At 38.0% G+C, this 22,085-nt stretch overlaps 2 protein-coding genes across 6 annotated transcripts in view; one reads left to right on the plus strand and one right to left on the minus strand.

Moving 5' to 3' along the window:
- The window catches only part of usp24 (ubiquitin specific peptidase 24), a 73,065-nt gene extending 67,235 nt beyond the window's left edge, over positions 1–5,830 (minus strand). For all 4 annotated transcript variants that reach the window (XM_084092062.1, XM_084092061.1, XM_084092060.1 and 1 more), the window contains exon 1: positions 5,414–5,830. In XM_084092062.1, coding sequence (XP_083948188.1) covers positions 5,414–5,695 — 282 coding nt within the window. In that variant the 5' untranslated portion in view covers positions 5,696–5,830. The remainder of the gene's footprint in view (positions 1–5,413) is intronic.
- A 786-nt stretch (positions 5,831–6,616) lies between these two features.
- On the plus strand, positions 6,617–10,694 carry bloc1s2 (biogenesis of lysosomal organelles complex-1, subunit 2). Of its 2 annotated transcripts, none has more exons than XM_084092074.1 (5): positions 6,617–7,534; positions 7,911–8,027; positions 8,127–8,246; positions 8,478–8,582; positions 9,921–10,694. In XM_084092074.1, exons 1-5 carry the CDS (start codon positions 7,345–7,347, stop codon positions 9,950–9,952), a joined length of 564 nt encoding a protein of 187 aa, XP_083948200.1. In that variant the 5' UTR covers positions 6,617–7,344; the 3' UTR covers positions 9,953–10,694. The 2 variants fall into 2 exon arrangements, with proteins under 2 accessions (XP_083948200.1, XP_083948201.1); XM_084092075.1 differs by having other exon boundaries at positions 7,312–7,525.
- The last annotated feature ends 11,391 nt before the right edge of the window (positions 10,695–22,085 follow it).

Genomic DNA, 22,085 nt, shown 5'->3' on the forward strand with positions numbered 1-22,085 from the left:
TAAGTCCAGTGATTTTAGTTTTTTTGGGAACCGGGATGATAGTGGAGCGTTTGAAGCAGCAGGGAACTTCACACTGCTCCAATGATCTGTTGAAGATCTGCGTGAAGACTGGGGCCAGTTGGTCAGCACAGGCTTTTAGACAAGCAGATGAGATGCCGTCTGGGCCTGAAGCTTTCCTAGTCTTCTGTTTTTTGAAGACTCTGCTCACGTCCTCCACGCAGACCTTAAGCTCAGGTTGGATGGCAGAAGGGGGGAGGAGAGGGGTTGCAGGAGGTGATGGTGGATGTGTGAAGTGCACATCAGAGCGGGTGTGAGGTGTGAGTCTGGGCTTCTCAAACCTGCAATAGAATGCATTGAGAGTGTCAGCCAGTTGTTGATTCTCCACAGATGGGGGGGATGGTGATTTGTAGTTGGTGATGTTCCTCAGGCCTCTCCAGACTGATGCGGGGTCGTTGGCTGAAAACTGGTTTTTCAGCTTTTCAGAGTAGCTTTTTTTAGCAACTCTGATCTCCTTTGTCAGTCTGTTTCTGGCCTGGTTATACAAGATTTTATCCCCACTTCTGTAAGCATCTTCTTTGGCATGACGAAGCTGTTTGAGTTTCCCAGTAAACCATGGTTTATCATTAGTGAATGATAAGAATGTCCTGGTAGGAATGCATGTATCCTCACAGAAACTGATATATGATGTTACAGTATCTGTGAGCTCATCCAGATCGGTGGCTGCAGCTTCAAAAACAGTCCAATCAGTGCAATCGAAGCAGGCCTGTAGATCCTGCTCTGCTTCATTGGTCCATCTTTTTACAGTCCTTATTACAGGTTTAGCTGATTTCAGTTTCTGCCTGTAGGTCGGTATAAGATGAACCAAACAGTGATCAGAGAGCCCCAAAGCTGCCCGTGGGACGGAGTGATACGCATTCTTTATCGTGGTGTAACAGTGGTCCAATATATTACTGTCTCTGGTAGGACATGTAACATGCTGTCTGTATTTTGGCAGTTCACGGGAGAGATTTGCTTTGTTAAAATCCCCAAGAATGATTAAAAGAGAGTCTGGGTACCTTTGTTCCATTTCAGCTATATGTTCAGCCAGCTGTTGTAGCGCTGCGCTCACACACGCGTCTGGAGGAATGTAAACATTCGCGAGAATGAATGAGGAAAACTCCCGCGGCGAGTAGAAAGGTTTACAGTTTATGAAATGCGCCTCTAAATTAGGAGAGCACATCTTCTTCAGTGTTGTTACATCTGAACACCAACTTTCGTTAATGAAGAAACACAATCCACCACCTCTCGTTTTCCCCGTTAGTTCCGCGATGCGATCCGCTCGGAACAGCTGGAAGCCCGGCAGATGTAGTGCGTTGTCCGGTATGGCTTCACTCAGCCAGGTTTCAGTGAAGCACAGAGCAGCGGAGTTTAAAAAATCCTTGATAGTGCGGGTGAGGAGAAGAAGTTCGTCCATTTTGTTAGGAAGAGATCGGAGATTCGCAAGATGAATACTGGGTAGTGCAGTGCGGAGGCCGCGCTCGCGGAGTTTAACCAGCGCGCCCGCGCGCTTCCCGCGTTTGCGTCTGACCGCGCGTTTGAACAACACCGCTGCCCCTCCAACGAGAATGTCCAGTAAAACAATACTGTAAAAAAATACTGTAATTAATATTCCATTACTCCTTTAATACATGTCTACATTAATAATATAATAACATTCAATGTGAATATCCCACATATCTGCCACAATACCATGGTTTAGTTAGTGTTACTGCAGTAAATAACTTGGTTTGAATTACTTAAAAATTTGGTTATCATCACGGTTTTAATGTCACGGTATTGGTATGTGCTATGTTCAGGGGAAAATAATTACAATAGAGAAAAGATACAAATAAAATAAACTTAAATAAACCTTTTCAGGTTTTTCCAGTAATAATTGTTATTTCCAGTAATAATTGTTATTATTACTTTAAATCTCCCTCTTGCGCTCTCTCTCTCTCTCTCCCCCCCCATCATGAGTGGACACGCCCCCTACTGCTGATTGGCTACAAGTGTGTTTTGCTGCTCGGTTTGATCCACTTGCAATAGCGTTTCTCAGAAATCGCTTACTGCACCTTTAAAATGTACATAATGTTCTTGCCACCTGACCCCCAAAAGGGAACAGAGGTTCACCCCACAGTCTTACAAAATCCTGTGGGAAACACTGATCAGTATATGCTTTCCTAATTCCCTACCCTTCCCAAATGCCAAAAGCATTACACAACTACCATTCAACTTTGTCAAACCTACCAGTCATTCAACAACACTTTTCAGGCAGAAGAGGCAAACTTAAGACATAGAGGGAGTATGACAGGAGAGAACCAAGTTTAAATGTCATCTGAATTTCTTTTATTACAGTGGCATTTCTACATGAAACAATTACAAACAGGGCTGGAACAGAACGGCTAGACCTACATAACATTTCCGTTCAATCATCATGGCCATATATCTGCCTATCATGTCTGAAAGACGACTACAGGTTATGCTTTGGTTTATTCAGAGTCAAAGACAAACCATAGTAGTTGACGCTGACGGTGTTTTCAGCATCTGCCGTCTCAATATATGAGGACATGAACAGGTGAAATTCAATAAAAATTGAAAATTGAAATAAAATGGATTTAATGTAAAAGGTTTAATGTTTAATGTCCTCTACTCTGTGGAGTTTAATTTTGAACAAACAAGTTTACATGTTTATATTCATTCTCAAAGTCTAACAAATATGTGGAAAGCATTTCCTTCCCCATTAATGGTAGGTCAATGAATATTGTGATATTGATATTGTATGATATGGAATTTTTTTTTTTGCCATATCGCCCAGTAGTTATGCTCAAACCTTCCCATGCTGTTGCAGATCATTTTGAACAAATTGATATTTTAAAATCACAATGAAAACAAATTTTACAATTATTACTGTTTTTTGAAATGCAGTGTTTGTTGATTATAATTGATTTACACATTCAACCTCTCCCTCCAGCAATATGTCACTCACATGAGATTTCAGCAATTAGCAAACAACAACAATCTAATTAATTCTCAATGGACAAAATTAAGTCCAGTCCTATTTTTTTCCCCTCATTTAAGAAGCCATTTCACTCAGATACATGTCACAATTGGGATGAAAAGACCAATGCAATTTCCATTTCTTATTGACTAACAATTCTGAAGCTATTCTATTTAGCTTGAAATTTTGACTAAAATATATATTTTTCTAAAATATCTATTGTTGGACCTTAGTGGGTTTAAAGATCTACATGATGTAAGAAATTGTATTTTTTATGAGAGCAATGTCTGTAAAGGGACTATTGCAATGGGGTATAAATGTATAAATATAATTACTATGTAGTCTGTGCTTTTTTAAAAGAAAATGTCCTAGTGATTTAACTTCAATTTAATGATTTTAACTTAGCCTTCAATTTGGCACACTGTTTGGATGATAACATTGGCCAGGATTTGGGATGGTTTTTTTTTTTTAAATAAAAAGAAAACAAATTGTAACTTCTTTGATTAATTGAAGAAATAATAAACATATTATGCCATAAACAGGCCACATCTGAAAGTGGAAGCACTTCAAATATCCTCCATAATTTGCAGCAGCATCACAAACTGCAGCACAAAAAGAGTGTTAAAGCTTCATTTAGCTGAGTCACATTAATTTTCGATTTTCTATACAAACTTCGAAAGGAATCTATTTATGTATAGACTATATACTCCCCCACCCTAAATAGCTGCAATGAAGGTTAGTTCACCCAAAAAAATAAAATGATGTCATTATTACTCACCCTGGTGTCGTTCCAAAGCCGGAAGAGATCCGTTCATATTCGGAACACAAATTAAATGCTTTCTGTTCCTCCATTGACAGCCTACGCAACTACCACTTTCAAGCCCCAGAAAGGTTTTAAAGACATTAAAGTAATCTCGAGTGACTCCAGAGGTTTAACCTCAATTATAATGAAGCAACGTGAGTGCTTTGTTTGTGCAAAAAAACACACATAATTTGCCACTTTATTTACAAAATATTAATCTCCAATGCATATCGACGCAACAATGTCTGCTCTCATGTCAATGTGTCGTGGTGCTCTCATGAACACGGATTGCAGGTTAATATTTTATAAATAAAGGGATAAATTATTTTTTTTTTTTGGAGAAACAAAGCACTTGCGTTGCTTCATAAAATCGAGGTTAAACCACTGAGTCACATGGTTTACTTTTATGATGTTTTTACTACCTTTCTAGGCCTTGAAAGTGGTAGTTGCGTAGCTGTCCATGGAGGGACAGAAATCTCTCAGATTTTATTCAAATATCTTCATTTGTAACCAAAGATGAATGAGTCTTACGGGTTTGGAATTACAAGGTAAGTAAGTGATGACAGAATTTTCATTGTTGGGAAAACTATCCCTTTTACTTATTATTAGTAGCTAGCTTGTAGCTAGCTTTAACTAACTACTATTTACCTATTTCACTGTAGTTGAACTACTTTACAAGCTACAATTTTACAAGCTTTCTTGACACTAATAAAAACAATAGTTGAAGTAATGTTTGTGCACACAAGTCAGGCCTGACATTTGAAATCATTGCACTTTAGTGTTCGGCTCTGACTGCGGTTGACCAACAGGTCAAAGAAGCCATGAAGTAAATAGCGAAAGAAACACTGCAACAGTTGGGCAATAAACAAAGCCTGACGGCTACATGTCAGACTCAAAAATCAGTCGTGCTTTATCACAGAATTACACAAAACTAGAGCCGTTTATCCAAATCCAGAAAAATAACCATTCGAGACCTGTGGGAAAGACTTAAAGCACACAAAAGTAATTTCATATCCACATCCTAATACACAGCAGCTTCTTATTAGCCTCTTAAATTTAACCCCGTAACACTGGTCAATATCGCCTGCATCTGTTAATATAACAGATGACAAGCTGGAGTCTAATGACATTTGATGGTTCAACGATCTGACATGTAAATCATCAGCCACACATTTCTTGTTATTGCTCAACTGTTAGTAAAGAAATGACACTAGTTTAATTATTAATCAGGAGGGGAAGATACTCCATTGGCCTAATATTTTACGTTCAACGCAAAAAGAAACACTCTAACAGGTCGTGCATTTAAAGGCAATCTATGACACCCATCCCCCAAGATCCTACAACTTCATTCACATGGCAGCACAGCACACTTCATTCGTAATCTGCTACTGCATGGCATGCATGGGATCCTAAGGTTAAGAGACAATATCTCGACATCCTCGTCAGGTGTTGCATGCATAAGCACAACAGGTAATGCATACACAGGGGCGTAAAAGGCGTGCGTGCGCCTTTCCCTCCGGTTTCTGACAGCCCCGGTGGTTCCGCCTCAAGCAGCCGTGCAAATTATCACATATGCATGCGTTTCATAATCATACCTCACTTTCCACTACATCGTGATACGCCGGCGGAGGATCAAACCCTCCGGTGCCCGTGCGCCCGCTGTTCTCGCCGTCTCCGCTGAGGCCGGAGCCCGGGGAAGTGCCGCTCTCCATCGGCTCGTAGCCGTATCCGAGTCCCGGGCTTTCGTTGGTGAGCAGCGCGACAGCCTCGTTGATGTCGTTTTTGGCCAGGCGCAGGGCTTTCCGGATGGCTACCGGGTCTGGGAAACCCATGCATAACAGCGTGGTCATATGCTGCTCCTCCTCTGTCTCCATCATGGAAGTGTGTCGATGATCGGGGCTTCAGTAAGGGGGCTTCGCATAGCACAGGCATCCGGCTGTGCACGCCGCCATGTTTACAGTCGCTGGTGCTGCTGGTATCCTGTCACGATGGATTCCCGTCACAGGCAGAGGGCAGCGGGGCTGAGAGCGGGCCGGAGCCAGGCCTGTGAAGCTGGAGACTCCAGTGACTAGCTGGGTGGGTGTAAGCTGGGACACTTTTCAAAATAAAGGTCTTATAGAAACACGCATTCATAATAATAATAAAAAATATATAATACGTGCTTATAAATAATACTGAATAAGAAAAATGCATTTAAAAAATCCTTTCAAAACTGATGTACATTTTTTGAGTCATGGACAATGTGTTTAAAGAGGTTGTTAAATAACATACATAAGTGTTTGAATTCTTTTTATTTATTTTTTACTGTTTTTTATTTATTTTTATTTTTTATGTCAGGCAGTACAACCAAATAGTTGTATGTATACTGTAGTTGTACCACCCGACATGGAAAGTGTACCAAACATTTCAATACTTAAAATAGTAGTTTTACCTGTATTTGAGAGAGATCTACAAGCCTTTTCACTCTGCCACAAGGATGAGTCTAGATGATGCATTATCATGCTTACTGTTATTACCTTATCAGTTCATAATAAAAGAGCCATGATTGCAGTTATGCCACCTTGACATTTGAGAATATAGCTACAAATTGCTGGACAAAAGTTTTTCAATTATCTCAACAGCTTTAAAACTACTGATATAAAATAAAATAAAAAATGTTTGAAAGGTTTCAAACCTAAAAGTATTCCATAGTATTTAGTTGTTTTAATTTTTTTATTATTAAAATGCCATTTTAAATAGTTTTCTTAGTCTGGGGGTTTAATAAAACAAAACAATACAATAATATGTATTATTTAAATGTACTAAAAAATTAATTCAAACTAAAAGGTTTTATAGAATAAAGTGATATGTCTTGAATTTATCAAATTATTTTAAATAATGTCATTGGCCCATAAATGTAATGCTATATAAGAAATAAGTAGACAAGCAAGTAACCCTGAATAATATAAATACAAATAAATGAAAACGTTCATTCATCATAAAACTAAAAACGAGTACAATGTGGATATATAATATCTCGAATATATGAGACATGAGGGTGTGAATTCCGAGTTCAAATATTGAATTAATCATTATTTTGAAATGCATACAACCGGAAATACATCTTATAGCAGCTCATTGTTCTTTGCTTCACTCTTTTTAAATTGGCAGCGTTGTCAAGCAGCCCCACCCATATCTGTATATAAAACATGTGCTTTCTGGCCTATTCTTTATTTACTATAACCTTCAGTCACCCACATTTAGATTTCACATTCGAATTTAGAAACTGTACCTGGCATGAACGCCAAAAAGAATATTAAATACAAGAGAAATATGAGCAACGTTCTGTCTGAGAACTTAAAAAAAAATAATAATAATAACAATCCTCGCCACACTTCATACATAGAAACGGCCAATGTCCGTTTCGTTTTGCCAGATTATTTTTTTTTTTTTTTAAAGTATTGGTTTAATTTCACTGCATAAGAAAAAAAAAAGACGGAAACGAGAAGTCACGTGAAACTGGTTCTGGTCATGTGATGATGTGAAAATGGCAGCTACGGGGGAGGAGGCCGCAGCAATGGACAGCATCTGTAAAGCACCCGCTCCCCCGACCGACCTCAACCTCTCAGCCGAACCCGAACCCCAACCCCAACCTGAACCCGAGTCCGAGTCCAGGAGAGATGCGGCCACAAGCGATGCGACAGAGACCCAAAAAGCAAAAAGACCGAGTAATAACAGTGAGCTGCTTTTGTAAATAAATCAAGCTTTATGCAAGTCACTGTATACTGCAAGCTTACATGTAGTGATTCTTAGCTTTCCAATGCTGCTATTGATCATGGTGTGTTCGTGACACTTATTTTTAAGCTAATGCAACCTGTTTCTCTTCCTGTTTTTGGATATTTTACTACTTCTCTTCCTATTGAAAAGAATTTGTTTTGTATACAGTAACTAACTAGACTGTATCCGTGTCTCTAAATCTAATAAGTTGCCTACCCAGAGTGCAATTTGAGCCATCATATGCATTTAGAATCTGCATTTAATGCCCAGAAGTTGTTCCCGGGTAGGCAGCTCTCTATGTTTTGGGCCACTGAAAGAGTTTGCTTTCTGTCATAGATGAGGGAGGTGTGGAGACTGCAGAGGAGGCCACTGAACCCGCCGAGCCGGATATCAATGAGCTCTGCAGAGACATGTTTGACAAAATGGCAGTTTTCCTACAAGGAGAGCTCACTGGTAATGGAAATATAATAATAATAATAATAATAATGATAATGATGAATCTGTTAGACTTCTAGATCTGTGTGTGTAAATTGTTTTGTCCTGTTTACTCAGCCACCTGTGAGGACTACAAACTTCTCGAGAACATGAACAAACTCACTAGTCTGAAGTACATGGAGATGAAGGACATATCCATAAACATCAGCCGCAATCTGCAAGATCTCAATCAGAAGTGTAAGAAATGTGGCTCCGATATATAAAATCAACCAACAGATGTGTTTATTCATGTTAATGTATTTTGCAACCACATTGTCCTATCACAATGTTCTTTAGAGGTAAAGTACACAGAGTGTTTCATTAACATCATTGTTACAATGCAAGTATTTATTTTGTGATTTGCTGACAGAGAATATGCAAGCCATATATATGAATCATCTTAAAGTATGTTGTCATTTTTGGCTTTAGATGGCGGTTTGCAGTCTTATCTGGATCAGATTAACCAGATCGAGGAGCAGGTTACGGCTCTGGAGCAGGCTGCATATAAACTAGACACATATTCAAAGAAACTGGGTGAGTACAGACATCAAGAACTCTGTGGGAAAAACACTGCGTTATGTTTTATTATATGATTTTATATAGACGCGTTTAATTTTATAAAAAATTATGAAGGACACTATTAGTCTCGTCTGGACTGTGACTTATTTAGTATAAATGATTAACCTTAACCCGACGTAGAGAATACAGAAAGCCAGTTGATTTTCATGAAGATATAGAGCGCTGCAGTGACGACATATTTTTAGCATCACCCTGGTTCCCCTGATAAAAACCCAATAAGTTATCCCATTGGCTTTTGCAGAAAATAAGCTCTGTGACCAACAAAAGTTTATGATTCTTAAACATTTTGTTTATCATGATAATATTCACAAATGAACACAACCTTTATGAATTCGGGAGCTTAAATACAACCAGCAGAAGTAAAAAGCTAAATGTAGGCTATAAATGAATGAAAATGTAACCATCACTAGGCATCAACTCTTTCAGGTTCTGTTTTAAAAACATTTTCCCTGAAGGATTGAGTTAGAAGAGTGAAATTATAAACACAATGAGCCTGTGAATGCAGACTAGTGAGTAGATGGCTATGTTTACATGGAGACCCTTTGATTCAGTTGGAATGAATTAATTCCGATGAATTCGAACGTAGAAAGGCACGACAGTCATTTATGATACTTTATTCAACAACTACAACAACCGCTTATGATGTTCATAGTTTTTAGTCTGCTAATTTTATGAAATAATTTTGTTTCTTTCTATATGTCAATCTATAGACCGTTAAAGCAATACTCATTATGTGTAAGATGTAGAGATTAGACTTATTAAAGGGATACTTCACCGATTAGCATTAAGCTTTGTATCAGTAGAAACCCGGTAGTATTTTCGAATGACCGTGCTTCCCTCCCTCATGTCCCCCTGAGACGAGAGATTTCTGTATTGTGTGTCTGGAAAAAAAGACCTCATAGGGCAGCGAAGCAAGTGCATTCTGGGAGTTGTTGTCTTTCATCCACATGAGCCAAAAATACATTTTCTGGCTTTTCTCAGTCTAAAAGGCACCCACTTCTAAAATAATTTCACATTTCTACTACATAAATGACCCAATTTAAATACACATTCATCTTTCCAGTGGTGAAATATCCCTTTAAATGAAAAACCACTGAATTAATTGCTGAACAGATGATGGTTAACTGATATAATGAGCATTAGATGGCGCTATTAGACCAAGCTAGATGTTCAGGCTCCTCTTATTTTATAGTAGCAAGCGCATTGTGTGAGATAAATATAACACTCAGATGTGCAGCTTTCAGTATTTTGTATTTCACTTGTGTAATAACTTCTGTTTGTGTTTATTCACAGAGGCCAAGTTTAAGAAACTGGAGAAGCGGTGAAAATGGCCAGACTCTCCTTCAGTGTAGTCATCCTCGAAATGTTTCTCAGAGATTGTTTTATGCACTAAACCATCTTCAGAATGATATCACACAGACACACCCCCACCCAAATGTATGATACACACTATGGTGTAATCTCTAGGTTATGGACTGTGCAGCAAATAACATTAATTACCATATTAAACGCTCATTTATTGATCAAAAGCTATGCTTTGCTTTTGGAAAATCCAGGCAAGACTGCGAAGGGCAGGAGTATAAAGTTTGAAATGTGTTCATACTGACTCTGGATATCAAAATACATATTTAAGATTTCAAAAGGCATGAATGCAGATAAAACATGTACAGTGTATTTAATATTGCTTGTTATTTGTAACAATTGAACCATTATTTCTGTTAAAGTGTTTTAATGACTTTTTTTGTATGTTTGCAGTTAGATAAGCAAATGTTTTGCTAAACATTTGTATTACTGTCTAATTATTTTCAGAATCTTAACCAAAATGTCGATTTGTGAACTTTTTGCAATAAAAAAAAAGTTTTTTTTCTCAAAACAATTAACATAGCCAACTACATCATGTTAGAAAAAGTACATAAATCATTTAGAAATGTTATACTATAAATTATCTAAAAAGAAATAAATCTTAATTTTAAATGGACAGCCATTTAATTAATCATGTCTGGTAACTTGACAAATTAGCAAAAATGTAAAATTGCTTGTTATAGTGCTATTGTATGGCCAATTTGTGTGTACCAAGTTTCCTTAAGCTTGGATTTTGCGTTCAGTATTTAACAATTAGTGAAGATGGGCCACACCCTCAGATTTCATTGGCTTGTATCTGTTTAATGGTTTGACCGAGCACAATTCTTTTGATACATTTTTTGCCATAAGGGTCTCTAGTCTAGATGATGCATGTCAAGTTGAGCAAATCAGACAAATGGCCTATGAAGAGTACAAAATGGAATAGACGGTAATGAAATAGGGAGTCTTCAGGATGCAGAGGACACAAGAATTTTGTTTCTAGCACTTATGGTTTCAGTGTTATTAATCAAAAGTTTTCAAAACGCAAAGGCGGGTGGGATTTTCTGACCATCCCACCAAGTTTGGGTTCTCTACATGGTCTCTGACGCCCAGACAGTTTTAGGGCAGAAAAATAAGATGAAGAAAATCCTTATGAATATTGCATCCATAGTTATTCTGCCTAAACATTTCCATAAGCCTCATCCAATGTGGTTGGAGGTATTGTTTAACAATGACATGCTCTTATTTCATTGAAAACAAACTTGGTCATCCACCTCAGTGTTCTTGAACTTCAATTCTGAAAATGTTTGGACATTTACTAAACTTGCCACTATAAGGCTGTCTCAAAACTACAAATGTAGGCTACATTATTAGCAATCATAAAGTACAATACTCAAGTGGATACTCAATACTCAATCTGTTTCCTAGCTTCTCTCAAGAACATGCTTATTTCATGGTCAATAAGGGGGACTCCCAGTTCATTTGAAAGTATGTACCTTCTATGTCTCTTCACTCCTCTTCCATCCTGCTTCTGTTCATGTCTTCTTACAAATTCTCTTATTATTAACACTATGAGTTTGGTGATATGTGTCATGATAATTGGCAGCTTCTGTTGGATGTTACTGATGGTATGCTCATGCAAATTAGCAAATGTTGTGTGGGGCTTCTATATTATGTATATTTTTTACCATATAAATGGAATGCTATATTTCAAACCGCTCTCTACTCATCCACCAGAGGGCAGACTAAGCCCACACATAGTCTGACTCAACCTTTAACCTGAATTTGGCGATAACCGCAGTCATAGATTCAGGGCCATGTATGGTGAGGTGCTCATCCACGGAGATAGTGACCGACATGTCACATGTTCAAGCTCTTATGTCAGGATACCAAAATAATCAGTATATGGAGCCATTTTATGCACTTCATGGACAGTTTAACAGTTCATAATACTGTAGTCCTATTGATTTCCGTTCATTTAATAGAGTCATTCTACGAAACGGGTGCCATTTGTGTCCGCAACATTTGATGAGATGCATAAGGCACAAAAATGTCCCAAAATGTGTTTCCAAAGCTTAAAGTTATTAATTCAAGTGTTCTTGTTAACATGATATATGATAAAATACTATTCTTAAAGATTAACATACTATTTTTAATACTTTTTTCACTAGTACATAGCCAATTTCACATGTCCGTGTTGACCAACATGACATTTGCATCTAAAATATCACCAAATAAGTTATTGTTTTTTATAAAACATTTATTATTTTCAGGATTATATGTGTGTCCCTTTTTACATAAGATATATTTATTCAAAATAAACCTTATTTTTTTTGTAAATATTTTATGATTTGTGTGCGTCCCTCAGTTTGACTTACCACCCCGTCACACTAACTTGTTTTATCTATAAATCATGGACTGTTGATTTAAATGACATCACAAAGTGGAAGTGACATCATTTGAACCTTGTAGCCACCAAGAACAAAAGCAGGCAAGTACTGACATTCTTTTACATTCGTTATTTGTTCCTTTTTCATATTAGGCAGGTTCCGTCAAGCTCAAATCAACCACCCCGTCACGCAAAATAAAGAGGGAAAACTGATTTTTATTATTTTTTTTACATTATTAATGCAAAGAAAATTGTATTTCAGATTGAATGCATGTATGCTAGGTGAGGAACTTGACCACATGGAAGATCTGTGGCCATTTTGGGATGAAATTTACCACCCCGTCACATACCACCCCGTAACATATTTTATTGTGACATGGTGGTAAGGGATGTGACGGGGTGGTTCTGCTTCGAGGATCAAGGATCAAGGATTCTAAGATAGGCTAATCAAAATTTTGTTTTACTGTTAACTCAATCCTGTTTTATTCCATTCACTCACTCACTATATCACTCACACACCTATTACTCACCATCTCTTTGTCACTCACTCACTATATCGCTTTCACTCACTCACCATGTCACTCACTCACTATATCGCTTTCACTCACTCACCATGTCACTCACTCACTATATCGCTTTCACTCACTCACTCACTCACTCACCATGTCACTCACTCACTATATCGCTTTCACTCACTCACTCACTCACTCACTCACTCACTCACTCACTCACTCACTCACTCACTCACTCACTCACTCACTCACTCACTCACTCTGTCACACACACACTCACTCACACACACACTCACCGTCACTCACTCACACACCATGTCACTCACTCACACTATATCACTTTCACTCACTCACCATGTCACTCACTCACTATATCGCTTTCACTCACTCACTCACTCACTCACTCACTCACTCACTCACTCACTCACTCACCATCTCTTTGTCACTCACTCACTGTATCGCTTTCACTCACTCACTCACCATGTCACTCACTCACTATATCGCTTTCACTCACTCACTCACTCACTCACCATGTCACTCACTCACTATATCGCTCTCACTCACTCACTCACTCACTCACTCACTCACTCACTCACTCACTCACTCACTCACACACTCACTCACTCACTCACTCACTCACCGTCACTCACTCACTATATCGCTTTCACTCAATCACTCACTCACTCACACACTCACACACCCACTCACTCACTCACTATATCGCTTTCACTCACTCACTCACTCACTCACTCACTCACTCACTCACTCACTCACTCACTCAATCGCTTTCACTCACTCACTCACTCACTCACACACTCACTCACTCACTCACACACTCACACACCCACTCACACACTCACTCACTATATCACTTTCACTCACTCACTCACTCACTCACTATATCGCTTTCACTCACTCACTCACTCACTCACTCACTCACTCACTCACTCACTCACTCACTCACTCCTCACTCACACACTCACACACCCCCTCACACACTCACTCACTCACTCACTATATCACTTTCACTCACTCACTCACTCACTACATGTCACTCACTCACTATATCGCTTTCACTCACTCACTCAAGGTTTTCCAAAGAAAAACACTGATAAAGTAAAAATACTTCACTACTGTTCACCTGTACAATTTACTTTACAAAGTAAAAAAGTAATTTTTCAACTACATGTCAACTAACTCTCAGTTGAGTATTAGTAGACTGTAGTACAGTGTTAGTAGACTGATAGATCAGGGTACGAGTTAGTAAAAGTGACAAGTAGTTGTAAAAGTAAAAGACCAATAAATTGTTAGCAGATATTAAGCAGACAGTCTACTAATACTAATATGATGCTCTTTTTTTCAGAGCATGACCAAAGTTTTCCATTAAATCTCTAATTATTATGTTATATAATTATAATGTTTATATAAATATGTGTATATTATAAATGTGTATATGTGTATATTATAAATATATTATATATGTTTTATAAAGTTTAAAACCAACAGATCATATAGAGAAACACTTTGTCCATACCACCCTGTCACAGTGAACCACTCCGTGACATCAGTTACCACCCCGTCACGGGGTCATTTTTGTTAAAATTTTAGGGAAAGGAAATACAATTTTGCATAAATTAATGTTGAATGATGTTCTTGTTGTGAGGACTAATCAAATAAATGTAACTTTATTTGTATTTTTTAAGTGAATTTGTTTTTTCAGTACAAACAATGAGGCCATTGACATGTCGAATTCATATTTCAAGATTAAAAAACTAAGAAAAAAAATAATGGATTAAATTACAGACTTTCGGTTGATGGTTTACAAAAAAGGGACAATTTACTATAAGGAAAACATTAGATTTTAAAAATATATTTCTTGTTTTACTACTCTAATGGCATACATATTGTCCGTGACGGGGTGGTACAAGAAAGACTCCCATGCCTGAATAAAAAGGATAATATTATTAAGGATTTTGTGCCTGAGGTGGGAAAATATATTTTTTGGGAGGATTAACATATCTTTAAAGGTGTAAGTTTTTCAAAAATAAGTTTGTTCTTAATGAAAATTTGGAAAATTGCAAAGTGGAAATGGCACCCGTTTCATAGAATGACTCAATAGCCTAACTTTGGAAAACTAGTGTCATATTCAATATGCAGCATTTAACTACGAAATACGATATCAGTTCTTTGACATGTTTAACATTTTCACAATGTGAAATGGTTTAACATGACAAACCAAATTTATCTCTTTCTCGCTTTGATTTTGGCCACACACATACACATAATCGACTGTTTATAATGTCACGATGTTATCTTCACTACCTAGAAAGATATTCTCACTCCCTTGATATATTTACTCTTTTAACTTAAACATACTCGACACAGAAACAAAAACGACATCAAGCTAAAATAAAGAGTTTCCTTGACCAGTTTCCTTCCTTGGTCTTTTCTTCTTCACAAACAGGTAATGCTTGCCATTTTAACCTCTGAAACGGATTTAAATCGGTCAAAGAAGGTTATGACTTAAAAGCTTCTATCTATATCTTTATTTATTTTTTTATTTTAAAAATAAAACAGCATGTGTCTTGTGGAAGAACATTATTTTGTTCGTGCTTCGGCTCTTCTGCACGGATGAATATGGTTCGAGACACCGGTCTATGGATAAGGACATCTTAGAGCGGAATGACAAATAAATGTTTTAATAATGATAGTTTGAATGACCCATTGTCAATTTTCTCGTTTTTTGTGACAACAAAACTTTCAGCTTTCAAGTTCAAGCTTGTGAGCTTTCAGTTCAACTCTGTCGAATTTTATCAGTTTTTCCATCAGTTTGAAGTTACTCATAGTCCTCAGAAATCTATTTACTGGAAATGTCTGGGTGGCAGAGGGATGTTGAAATACCTGTGTAATCCACACTTACAGATGTCTAATGCTATGTTGTGCGTATGTTGTGTTTACAGTAATTAGATCCCAGAATGCTGCTTCTAACATGCACTTAAAAGCAAAGAGAAAGTAACTCATTAATCAACACTTCCTCCAGTCCACTTGTAGGCTACAGCAGGATGTATGCTGTTAATGGGCTTCAGTGATGAGAGATCCTCATTGGTTAGTTCCCCCACCCTAGGTCTCTGTGTTTCCAGTGCTTATGTAAAACATCATGCTTAGCTTCAAATACAAAGTATGTTTTCACAAACATCTGGCATATATCTATGATTACAGTTCATCATGAGTTTTTCTGTTTGCTGGCTGAACTGGGTGCTACACCCTACTAAATAGTTATAACATTGCTGGGCAAATCCCGGGCAGAGCATCAGAGGTCATGGATACATGCATTTGTATGCATGTGGATATGGTGCTTAATCACATTTTTTGACAAGGCTGATTATGAGCCCCTGTTCGAATGGGTAATTAGTGTTGAGTGGTGCTAATGTTCTAGTTGCCTCCGGGGCTTTTAAGTCCGCTAACCTGCTTCACTTTACTACACGCTTTCAATTACTGCCAATACTGGGTTTCTGGCATTATTCAGGACCAGCACACTGACTAACATACATTATAAAAGCTGTATGTTTTGGGTTAACACATTCTATATCATGACAGGTGGGACCTGTCAGTCATGCAACTCAAAAAATTACACATTTATACAATAAAGTGCTCTAATTATGCTCTTCTAATTTTGTTTTGAAGGACTCCTAAAGTTTACATGCATCCGAGGTCAAAAAACACGTTATACATTGCAGCATCACCTCTTTTCTCACAGTGTCTGAAACAGTTTGATAAAGGATTCAGTCTCTCTAAACCCCTTCTTTCTGAGAGCCTATTCTGCACTGATTGGTCAGATGGCCTGGTGTGTTGTGATTGGTTGACTGCTTATAGCACATGTTGGAAACATGGAATTTTAGCTCCGGAGGCTTCCTCAGCACTTGTATGCACAGTGATACGAACAGTAACAATGGCGTCGGTTTTACCATATCAATTCAAGCCAGAGATGAAACATTGGAAGAAATATCTGATCAACCTGAACCACCATTGTATGCACGACTTAAGTTTCCCAAAAGCATCGTTAGCCAACTTTGTTCGCAAGTTCCGTCGTTATCAGCATAGTTCAACGAGTCCGTGTTTCCCGAAACCATCGTTCTAACGAACATTCGCAAACAGCATTGCAAAGTTGTGTAGTTGGAACAGCAGCTCTCCACCTGTGGTTAGAAGCATAGTTTCTAGTTTGCATGACATGTGGACTTAATAAATCCTTATCTTGAGCAAAATAAGCAAGCTGACATTCAGTACAACCTGTGTATTTTATTTAGAATACCTACAAATGTAATTTACGTCTTTTAGTTTGTCAAGAGATTTAAAGCACCATTTTTGAAGAGTGTGCATATGCGTACATGCTCTAGTAGCCTACGTAAGAATGAGCCTATGATTGAATCTGGAAATAAAGCTAAATAACTGAGAAAAATGAAAAATAGTCCTCAGATGCCATGTCTGTAATTTATGGCAAAACATCTAGCGTTAATTCGATCTCAAACAGATTCATTAAAAGAAGTGATTACTTCTTGATTACTAACTGTTGTATAAATAAAGTTCAATGCCAAATCTTAACATGCTTTCTACTCAATGAAACATACATTAATACAGACACATTCAATGTCATAACACTGAAAAAAAAGAAGATTATTTCACTCAAAACATGGACCCTTCTGTGCCGAGGCCAACAGAAATTATGTCTAAACTATCTAAAGTGTATTTCAAAGAAAGAAAAGGGTGATATGTCTAAGAGAAGAGGATCTCTGTGTTGTAAATGGCTGATTGCCCGATTCCACCACAGAAAACACATTAGTGCACCACAAATGTTACATGCACGAACTCCTTCAACCTCAATAGATTTTTCACCGATGGGCTCAGAACAAACACAGAGCTCGTAAAGTCGTGCTGTGTTCACGAATCATTCAGAATCATTATACCTATTATGGGACACTTGGAGAAGATGTGGTGAAAAATGAAGCGTAAACATATTCTTCACATTAGGCATTTTTATTATTTTACCACTTTTTCTTTGCATAAACTTCAAGTAAAAATAATGCCTTTTGCCTCATATTTATTCTAAAAACTGATGGCTGTAGTGAAAATGGGAGAAGTTTAATATGTGAAAGACAACCAAACCATGACCACTCAATAGTTTCTGCCTATACTGAGACAAGCACCAAATATTTTGGTTGTTGTGGACTTACACAAATCTTTCAGACACAACTATCGGATGGTGATTCATATGCCAGTACTGGGAACCAAATGTGGTTCCCAGTACTGGCACATGAATCACCATCCGACAGTTGTATTTAATTTGGGAAATAAGTGATGCTATCAATATGCTTTCATCAAACGGTCCTTTAATCAAGGCCTTGAACTCCTTTGTGAGAAAGGAGCGCTTAATTGCATTGAAGAGTAGTTTGAAATATTAATTGGTTATGATGCTTGAATGTTCAAAAAACACATTATGTTTCACATATTTGACATTGTTGCAGCACCTCTCTTCCCAGTCTGTCAGTAATGTTTAGTTCTCTATAAAGCCCCTCCTTCTGAAAAGCTCAGTGTGCTCTGATTGGTCGCTGGACCAGTGTGCTGTGGTTGGTAAGCAGTTTCAAGCATGTTTCAGAAATGTCACGGCCCTTACCATAACTCTGACTTTCAATACTCTGCTTTGCGTTGTGGAGTATTTTTGGATTTTCCAAATTTCCTTAAAGGAGAAGTTCACTTTAAAATGAAAATATATATATAGTATGGCAATACTAGTAGTACTTTTTAAAAGTATGCTAAAGTTAAACAATTTCTCCCTTTAAGAACAGGATGCAAACATAAAAATAACCCGTCAAAACTCGAAAATCAGTTCTGAGACTAGAGCACATATCTCTTAACAAAGTAGTGAAATTAAGATCCAAGATATAACCTAGACTTTCTTTGATGAGAATAAGCAATAAAGAGCTCCTTGGAATTGTGCGGTCGGGTGTTTGAATTTGTGGTGAAAGAAATTCCTGGTTTTCCTCTGGGAATGCTGAACTCTACAGACTGCCTGTGCTGAAGTAAATAAACATACATAAATCTAAGTTCTTCCCCTGGGAAGCAGTGAGGAATTGTGTTTGTGAGTGAGTGAGCGAGAGAGAGCATGAAAAGCGTTTGTGTGCAAGAGTTGAGTGATTGGACTGATCTTTTTCATATCTTTTTCTAAATTGCAGTATTTGATAGATTTACTGGAAATTTTCTAGTAAACATCCTCAGCTGCTGATATCTGCTTCAGAGTCATTGATGTGATACTTTACTTAGAAAAACTCTTCCCAACTGGGGATCACATGAATGATTCTTGGATAAACTGACAGGATAGCATGTATCAATCCATCAGTCTTTATGAAGTTTTTATGTTTTTAGATCTAGATATATTGAATATTAGCCTGGATGCCAGCCGAACTTAGCCCCGCCCACAACATTTTTAGGTCAGGAAGTTCGGTCTGGACTTGATGCGTTGTGGATATGCCCGAACCAAAGCTGTTTGGACCAATCAAATTGTCAGGGCGGGCTTTATACGATGATGGACAGATGATCAACAGTAACGTAATCATCCACGTCACCAAAGAGCGCTTGGGTTGAATTTGTTTACAACAAAGATGACTGCCGCTGGAGAATTGAGATTTCACACTTACAAATAAGTCAGATAGAATAAATGCATATTTGGTGTACTGTCTGAGGAGAGGGGTCTGGGCTCGGTATTCGGCCCGAACCCAAAGTACTCCCCCCGTATTCCAGGCTGTGGAAGAACAAGTCAAGAGTGAGTGGAGGGATGCTGAAAACTGTCAAGGAGAGGTGTTAGGTGAGTTGACAGAGTGAATAAATATATGCTTCCTCTCATGCTGATAGGGTAGACATGGTAATTGTTTGATGACAAGTTGATTGGATTGATTATTTGAACGTGCTCCTCCTGAACTTTGTTTATGAAACATCATGTGTAGATTCCGCCATCGCGTCTGTTATAGAAGATATCGACAGCGCATTCATTTGAAAAGAGGAACAGAGAACCGCGATCAAGGCATTTGTCGATCGGAAAGATGAATGAAGAACATACGTCACTTACTCCGTTGCTCTGATTGGTTGTAGGTCTATCCAATTGAGTGCAGAGGCATTTTCCTGGTTCGGTTGAAACACGCCCCATAATCACAGCCCAATGGAGCAGTATCAGACTCATATTCTGACTAGAATCTAAGTATGGCGACGTCAGGCTAATTGAATATATAAATCCTGCACACAACTTGCATCATCACAAAAAGTGTTTAATTAGCAATGTTTCAGTCAATAGTCCTTCTTCGGGCATATAACACGTGCACAAGATGTGGGTGTGCGCCACTATGTATGTATAGGCCTATGTATAAATATATGGGTGGTTGCTTAGATCTGGGTGAGTATTGCTCAAGATATTGCTGAAACCCAAACAATGTAAGTCTATGGGCTTTTTTCCAGCCATTTAATTATGTGCCAGACGAAAACTGTAATTTGACCACTTAAAAGGTTAATATGATTCATGTCCTTGGGATAAATACTGTGAAACGGGTTATGTACCGAATTTTTAGTGGTGCTTGCAAACATCAATAATTATGCATCAAGTGTAGAGTAAAGCATCAGTTATGCATCAGTAAATAACTTTTTTTTGCTTAGTAAAATACTTAATACGTAACATTTTATTTAAAATATATTGACTTATTCATGATGCATTGAACTGCCATCATAGCTTCTTGCAATAAATTAAGCTTTTGATTTCGAAAGTCTCCAAGTATCCTTCCCCTAGCGCTGTCCCACAGCTGGATCCCAGCAGGAGAGGGGATTATAGGAGAGGATATTGGGATACTTTAGACCAGAACCCAATTGCTCTTCACGCTAATAAGAAGCAGACTGCAGTTCTCCAGCAGCCCGGTCACTACCCCTGCCTTCCCCGTCACACACAAGCACACAAACAATACTCGTCCCATTTGACGTACAGTGTTGGGGCTACGGTCTCCATGCTCTGCTGCAGTAAACATCAGAGCAGCAAGGGGTTCATAACACATCCCTCCCACAAGGCCAGAGTAATCAAAAACAGCTTAGCAGGGATCCTCCTAACAACACAAAACCATTATTTATGCGTTTGCCTTATTAGCTTTTTCATCTCTTTCCATCACCCTGTCCATCTTTCTCTTGAGCATGATATGAATTACTCAGGCATTTCTGCCTGATAAATGAATATGCATGTATTTTAAGCAGCAGGGTAGCAGAACATGCAAAGGGGCCCGTTCCTGTGATATGATAGCGAAGGAGACAAATGGATCACACACAGAGTAACGCATAAAGTCATGCAATCATACAAAGGGTAGTGATTGCATTGCTCTTGGTTGGCCTATATAATTCGGAAAGCTAGAACTGGTATCAGGTCCGACACTGTTTACCCGTACTCTAATTCACACTTTGTACTATGCAGAACACACTGTTTGCTGATATTTCAACATTAACAGTGTCTATGATATAAAGGAATTTAGTTTATTTAATATTAAATATAAATTCAATTGATCTGCAATGAAAAAGAAAAGCACTTCACAAAATGCTACTTGACAGTGAGGACACATATCAGAGAGCTCTCACTTTGTCTCTGCTCAATATATATGCAATAAAATACGCAACAACCCAGATAGCAACATAGTGTCGGCCCAGATCCGGCCCACATCTGGTACATGTGGATTCCACACGGCCCAGATGTGGGCCGGATCTGGGCCGCCACTATGTTGCTGTCAGGGAATTTTGATCCGAACAAATAAATAACATCGTTCTTGAATAAAGGCCTGTTTATATAAGATAAATGTTTGGTGTGAAAATTCGATACAATAAATATTTGAATGAATGAATCTGTTCAGACCAACATGAACATTTGCGTGCTATCAATGTAACAGAATTAATTTACAGAGAGAAAGAGGCATTCCAATCTCTTTTCCATTTCACTGCGAATAAAACTGACCAACTAACGAATTTTGTCTTATGCCCAGAGATGCTGCTGTTACATAAAGTCATGCATTTGGATAAATAGACAAAATGATGCTATCCTAAGTCTAAGTTTCAACTAACCATGAGTTGTAACTTACTCATAACCTTAGAGCTATAGATTATTGCCATATGGACCTCTCAAGGCTAATAACTCATCATTATTATTTT

The sequence above is a fragment of the Abramis brama genome (genome assembly GCF_963993115.1).
Source record: "Abramis brama genome assembly, chromosome: 18".
NCBI lineage: Eukaryota > Metazoa > Chordata > Actinopteri > Cypriniformes > Leuciscidae > Abramis > Abramis brama.

Bases quoted from the DNA above. Each gene is read 5' to 3' on its own strand.
- bloc1s2 (XM_084092074.1), top strand. From the start codon at position 7,345: ATGGCAGCTACGGGGGAGGAGGCCGCAGCAATGGACAGCATCTGTAAA. The intron at 8,247-8,477 runs GTAAGAAATGTG...TTTTGGCTTTAG, and splicing joins GCAAGATCTCAATCAGAAGT to ATGGCGGTTTGCAGTCTTAT. The intron at 8,583-9,920 runs GTGAGTACAGAC...GTTTATTCACAG, and splicing joins CACATATTCAAAGAAACTGG to AGGCCAAGTTTAAGAAACTG.